Source organism: Cherax quadricarinatus, chromosome 34, assembly GCF_038502225.1.
Source record: "Cherax quadricarinatus isolate ZL_2023a chromosome 34, ASM3850222v1, whole genome shotgun sequence".
Taxonomy (NCBI): domain Eukaryota; kingdom Metazoa; phylum Arthropoda; class Malacostraca; order Decapoda; family Parastacidae; genus Cherax; species Cherax quadricarinatus.
In genome coordinates, this window is record NC_091325.1 from 3,875,594 (window position 1) to 3,883,093 (window position 7,500).

A 7,500-nucleotide genomic window follows, 5' to 3' on the forward strand; every position below is an offset into this window, starting at 1 on the left:
CATCCTGCATCAATGATGCTCACCGATCTAAATATTGCCAATCGGACGGACATTTACACCACGGAGAAAGGAGGCCTTGTAAGTATGATAGTGTAGGAGTTTGGTGGTGTCCCCTGTCCGTAGAGGAGCGCAGCAGGGCGCTGTGACCCCGTCCTCTGCCCTGGGAGTACGTTCATCCACAGCACCATTGCCGCGGGTTACCCCCCTTACCGGCCACCACAAGCGGAGAACTTGCTGCCGCCCAAATTACTACCTTGGCTCCCAGATTGCAATTATAGTTACGGCGGGGATATCATATCGGCGTTGAGGGTCGAGGCTTAGTCTAGCGGCGGCTGGGTTGAGTGTATGTGTTGTCTCGTTGGTAGCAGGTCCATGAGAGCGACACTACCAGCTGCGAGGGGCCGTCCAACACCAGCTGCGACTGACATGACAATCTGAAACGTAGTTGGTAGTATGGTGTCGCGCGAGGGTGCGTGTGTGTGGGAAGCAGCGAGAGTGTACTGAACGAGTAGCCGCCGGCGGGGCGTTGTGCGAGGGCGGCGTCAACCATGGTGGGGCTCAGCAGTTGTTGCGTGTGCAGGCTGCAGGTGCTGCTACCCCTCCTCAGTGTTACACTCGCCTTGTGCTGGTGATCGCCGGTGTGCTGGTGGCGGTGATGAGGCTCTGCCTACCGTGGTGCCGGCCCCACGCCGACAGACGGTGACCCTGTGATGTTTTCTTAGACACTAACCCCAGTCTTAACTTCCTCCTGCAACACTTAGACAGTGCCTTGCAACAATTTTTTATAACCTGGTTTTACATCTACGGGAAAATTAATTGGTGATTTTTGCCGAATTTGGAGAATACTTCGAGGATGTTTATACAAAGTGTAGTGAAGAACGTGGCGCTGTGTGATAGTGAAAAGTTCGTGGTGATTTTCAAGAGTTTGTCTTTTGGCCAAGGTGAAACCAGATATGTGGAGCTCTTAAGTGAGGAACTAGTATATACCGTGTGAGACGGCAGCTCCCTGAGGGACAGTGATTACTGCAGCCACTTGTTTTGACCTCTTCTGGCCCAAGATGGACCGAAAGTCCCTGGTAGGTTCCTCTCACCTGTGTTACACACAATGTTCACAAGAGAGGGAGAAGCCTCTGCCCTCTACCTCTTGATTATTTCCTTGTTCTTTTCCAGTGTAACTTTATTCCCTGTTTTGTGTTCGCCGTCGACAGGTGTCTCGATCTCAATGATAATCTTAATCGTTAGTTGTATTAGGTTTGTGACTGGCACTTAGTCTCAGTGATGACTTTAGAAGAGACATCCACGGGTGACAAGGCTACGATTACCACTTCTTGATTAATTGTTCACACTGCTACTGTTATATAAAGAAACTACTGTGTCACTTTTACTATTTTACGATAAAGGGGAAAAAGGATTGTGTCGTCATGACGGATTTCCAGATCATGAAAAAATTTCATGATTTCCTTTTTCAAACTCCTGTGGGGATAAAAACTAGTGTTTATACCATTTTCTCTGTTGAAATACTGGAAGACTGACTCGTTGTATACCTTCCATGATTTCATTCCAGCGATATGGAAAACGTTTAGTAGTGTTTAGTATTTTATTGCTTCCGTAATGTTTCCTTTATTATTTTGGGACACGATTTTGCACACTCGCAAGAGTTTCACTTTACTTAATGCTTTACTGCTCACCCGAGCCGCCACTACACCTCAGTGAATTACACCTCGTTATATCAGTGACATACATCGTATTTAATGTTACACAGAGGAATAACACCGTCAGTAACTCCCATAATAAACCTTGGAGGTGATTCATGACTAAGACAAATTTATGCGTGATAATTTTCAGCTTAAAAAGTCCTGGTTATGGTATTTGCACCTTATTTTCTCTATGCTTCTTGATTTCATGAATCCTGCGTCTTTTTTTTCATATCTGGTGGTCGAAGTTCTTTTTCTTTATAACACAATGAAAACAATTCATATCATGATTTTTTTTTAATTTTCGTTTTGATTTTCGAGAAGATTTCTGAAAGTTTGCTTTAAACTGAAGTTCTCAAAAATTGGTCTATTGTATGGCCGCTCGTCACCGCTGTTTTTGACACAGTTATAATACAGAAAAATATCTGAGAAATTTCTCTTTACATTACATTTTTTCTTTCACTTTTGTATATACACAAACGAAGACAAACTAACGTTAATTCAGACGGTGGAACTGACGTTGGGCGAAGCGTTTCCCTGATAAACGTCTTAATCAGTGAATAACTAAAGTGTAACGAACACTTGCAAATACTCCGTAATAACCCACATGGAAACAAAACTTAGAATTAATGGATCTGTATATTTCGACCCTCGTCTGGGACCCTCTTCAGGTCATACGTGTCTGCACCTTATTGCAAATTGCGCAGTCAATCTAGAGACACTTCCTTCATGAATGTGTCGACGGAAGAGGATGAGAATATGAAGATAATATACCAGAAATCTTCGGCAGGTATCCAAAATTTACCTGTGAAAGATAAAACATAAGATGAAAATATATATTCACATATAAATGAATCAAATATGAGGTGAACAATAAACTAGCCACTACCATCCACAGGATGGTTATAGTGTACACAATACACTAGCCACTATCATCAAAAAATAGCTACGCGGTGTAACTTAGCCACTACCGCTCACAGGATGGTTATGAGGTGAACAATAAACTAGCCACTACCATCCACAGGAAGAATATGGAATGCACAATAAACTAGCCACTACCGTCCACAGGAAGAATATGGAATGCACAATAAACTAGCCACTACCGTCCACAGGTAGAATATGGAATGCACAATAAACTAGCCACTACCGTCCACAGGAAGAATATGGAATGCACAATAAACTAGCCACTACCGTCCACAGGTAGAATATGGAATGCACAATAAACTAGCCACTACCATCCACAGGAAGAATATGGAATGCACAATAAACTAGCCACTACCATCCACAGGAAGAATATAGAATGCACAATAAACTAGCCACTACCGTCCACAGGTAGAATATGGAATGCACAATAAACTAGCCACTACGGTCCAGAGGTAGAATATGGAATGCGCAATAAACTAGCCACTACCGTCCACAGGTAGAATATGGAATGCACAATAAACTAGCCACTACCGTCCACAGGTAGAATATGGAATGCACAATAAACTAGCCACTACCGCCCAGAGGATGGATTTAGGATACACAATAAACCAATGGTATTAGCGTCTGAGTCTAATCATAATAAATATCATTAGAAACATTTGCAGGAGAAACATCAGATTATGAAAAGAAAATAACATAAACAAATGGAAAAAAGGAATAAATGGGGATATAAATAAGGGAGGATATATATAAAGTACTCAAAATATTTTATCTAATTCATACGGCAACAATGAGTTCAGGCTAGATAAATTTACTTTGAGAAATAATGAAAGAAGTTCCTAATGTGAGAGTAGAGGTGTTAATGAGTGAATTTAAAATCCCACGTAATGGAATGAAATGCTTTAACAGTCTCTGGAAATAGGTTAGCCAAGTTGGTGAGGGGAAACAGGCGGCCGTGAGTACGTCCCGAACGAAAGGAAAAAGACACGGTGTTTCACCCTACACGGAGCGAAATGTTGTCGCGGTAAATGCTTATTTTTACTTTCCGTCTGTGTCTTGCCTTGAGAACTGTCGGCAGTATCCTGCAGTATCCTGCAGTATCCTGCTGTATCCCGAGAAAGACCATGGATAGCAAAGGGCCAGTTGGTTTAGAAAGACACATAAGCAAACACTAGAATGTATTTATCGGAAAACGTTTCGGTCCTGGGACCCTGATCACTTCTAACATACGGAGGTTCAAAAGGAGTTTTCTAACATGTTTTAGTGATGCTCACGTGTCTTTCTAAAGCAATATGTGGGTATCTATTACCAAGGTTCATACCAAAGGCCCAGTAAACCTGCTTCGGTACCTCTTATCCCTTCCTATCTACCTCGCCACAATCACCACCAAATGGTTATAATCATAACCATGATTTTTAGAGGTGGAGACTTAAGCCAGCGGAAGTCCTCGGACGGATGACGAAAAGCTCCAGCTGTGGGTCATGATATAACTAAGACCCGCGTCAAGAAACGCTTGTCCTCTTTCCTGACAAACCTTACCTGAAGTCACCACTGTTTTCAATATTTCCATCACCATTGTTTTTAGCATCACCATCACCACTGTTTTTAACATCACCATCACCACTGTTTTTAGCATCTCCATCACCACTGTTTTTAACATCACCATCACCACTGCTTTCAACATCACCATCACCACTGCTTTTAACATCACCATCACCACTGTTTTTAACATCACCATCACCACTGTTTGTAACATCACCATCACCACTATTTTTAACATCACCATCACCACTGTTTTTAACATCACCATCACCACTGCTTTTAACATCACCATCACCACTGTTTGTAACATCACCATCACCACTGTTTGTAACATCACCATCACCACTGTTTGTAACATCACCATCACCACTATTTTTAACATCACCATCACCACTGTTTTTAACATCACCATCACCACTGTTTTTAACATCTCATCAAGCAACAAAAATACGAGTTAAACATTTTTGCAACAGAGTCAACCATGCTAAAGTCTTTTTCACTTGTCAACGAGAGAACACTTACGTTCTCTCCAGCGATCTATGTGTATATAACAAAGATGAATAACACATATAAAAACAAGAACAGCATCTCAGCTGTTCTTCATCTGGATTTAATAACAAACAAATATATTAACGCAATAAACTAAGGCAATAATTGACGTAATAAACAAACACATTTAACAAAAACAATAAATAATGAACGTTATTTTTTTCTTTGTGATGACGTCATGGATTGAATGAAAGAAATATTATTAATATTATTATTTTCATTATTATTATTGTTACTTTTATTATTATTATTATTATTATTATTATTATTATTATTATTATTATTATTATTATTATTATTATTATTATTATTATTATTATTATTATTATTATTAATAACTTCTATTTTTTAGGTTCCGTCTCATGAAAATAATAATAATAATAATAATAATAATAATAATAATAATAATAATAATAATAATAATAATAATAATAATAATAATAATAATAATAATAATAATAATAACAATAATAATAATAATAATAATAATAACAATAATAATAATATAATTAAAAATAATAATGTTAATAATTACAGCAGTAATAATAATATTATTAGTATTAATAATAATGATAATAACAACAACAAAAACAACAAAAATAATAACTTCAAAATTAGCTTAATAAAAAAAACAAAATAATTTGGTTTAATATCCCACCCTAGTTATATATATATATATATATATATATATATATATATATATATATATATATATATATATATATATATATTTTTTTTTTTTTTTTTTCAACAAGTCGGTCGTCTCCCACCGAGGCAGGGTGACCCAAAAAAAGAAAGAAAATCCCCAAAAAGAAAATACTTTCATCATCATTCAACACTTTCACCACACTCACACATTATCACTGCTTTTGCAGAGGTGCTCAGAATATAACAGTTTAGAAGCATATACGTATAGAGATACACAACATATCCCTCCAAACTGCCAATATCCCAAACCCCTCCTTTATATATATATATTATATATATTTATATATTTATATATATATATTATATATATTATATATATATATATATATACGTATATGCAGTATATATATTTATATATAACTAGGATAAGAAAACAACAAGTGTATAACTAGCTGCATATAGAGCTTCGTTAACTTTATCTTTGATTAGATAAAGCTCTACATCGAGCGAAACGTTGATATATTAATTATTTACCTGTGTCTTCTCTTTCATTTCTGTGTCCAGGTAGAGATAGTCAGGAAAAACTGAAAGATATTTTCGATAATTATCTCTAATGCATCAATATATACATTTTTTTTTTTGGTGTTGTATCATAGAAGACATATTAATAAGCAAGAAAAAACGGAGGATTCGAACCGTGGTCCATGTAGGCTCAAGACCCAGTTAATTCTTCCATTAAAAGTCTGATGGTTCACGTATTTTAGCAAGAAATATGAAGTAGGTCAGAAAATGCTTCAAAATGCTCCAGATGGCCGAAATATGTAATTAAATAACATTTTAGTACCTGTTTTTACTTTATTGTTTCGTATATTAAAAAAAATCAATGAGATATTTAATAATAAATTACTATTTATGTTGAGTTTATGAACCTTGTTAATAATATACATCATCTCACTCCTTTATTGGGTCAGACAACATTTAACATTATTTAACACCGGTGAAATGTGTTAATTCAGTGATGGGAGTGATTTTCGGCGGAGTTACTGCAATATGGAACATACACTCGCCCTGTCTGGTAAAACAATTGTCGACTTATAAGCTAAGACGCCAGATATTCTTGAAAAGCGGACGTGAGTCGACACTTTTCTGAAATTTCTTTATTCTAACACTCTTCTGAAATACTCCTAAGACTGTCTAGCACTAACTCTCCTTGGTATTACTTCTAACTCTCCTTTGAAATACTTCTAACACTATCTAGCACTAACTTTCCTTAGTATTATTTCTATCTAACGCTCCTGCGAGAGACTCTTAACAATCCATAGAACTGACTTTCCTTGGCAATAATTCTAACTTTCCTAGAAACACTCCTAACACTCTCTAGAACAAGCTGTCACTTGGATTTACTTCCACCTAACGATTCTTCGACATACAGTGGAACCTCGGTTATCGTACGCCCTAGTTTGTATGTAAAACTTAGTTATTCTTTATAAAAATGTATTTTTCGTTAACATTTCCCATAAGAAATAACGTAAATCCAATTAATCCGTTCAAGACGCCCAAAATCCAAAAACACTCTAACACACTTTGGAACCTGACGTAAACACAGACGCACAAACAAGAGTGTTTCCAGACGCCCAAAATCCATAAACACTCTAACACACTTTGGAACCTGACGTAAACACAGACGCACAAACAAGAGTGTTTCCAGACGACCAAAATCCAAAAACACTCTAACACACTTTGGAACCTGACGTAAACACAGACGCACAAACAAAAGTGTTTACTCTGAGGTGAAATAAACACAGAGGAATCAGGTGAATTAGAAAACATGGATAGTATTAGATACTTTATTGAGGAAACATGTGCTCAGTAAAATATTTTTACCCTTCACAAGTGTTTTGGTTCATATTTTGTTAGTTCAATAATTTGTGGTTAGTATTGTTGAAGGAAGTACTGTTGAAGGAAGTACTGTTGAAGGAAGTACTGTTGAAGGAAGTACTGTTGAAGGAAGTACTGTTGAAGGAAGTACTGTTGAAGGAAGTACTGTTGAAGGAAGTACTGTTGAAGGAAGTACTGTTGAAGGAAGTATTGTTGAAGGAAGTACTGTTGAAGGAAGTACTGTTGAAGGAAGTACTGTTGAAGG

At 37.0% G+C, this 7,500-nt stretch overlaps 1 protein-coding gene across 6 annotated transcripts in view; it reads left to right on the forward strand.

The window, feature by feature from the left end:
* Positions 1 to 7,500, forward strand: part of LOC128693715 (transcription factor Sp9-like) — a 195,809-nt gene that overhangs the window by 807 nt on the left and 187,502 nt on the right. For 3 of the 6 annotated variants that reach the window (XM_070091134.1, XM_070091131.1, XM_053783541.2), the window contains exon 1: positions 1 to 1,076. This exon is cut by the window's left edge and continues 807 nt beyond it. In XM_070091134.1, the coding sequence (XP_069947235.1) occupies positions 1,059 to 1,076 (18 nt within the window). In that variant the 5' untranslated portion in view covers positions 1 to 1,058. The remainder of the gene's footprint in view (positions 1,077 to 7,500) is intronic. The other 3 variants (XM_070091132.1, XM_070091130.1, XM_053783540.2) reach the window with 1 other exon arrangement.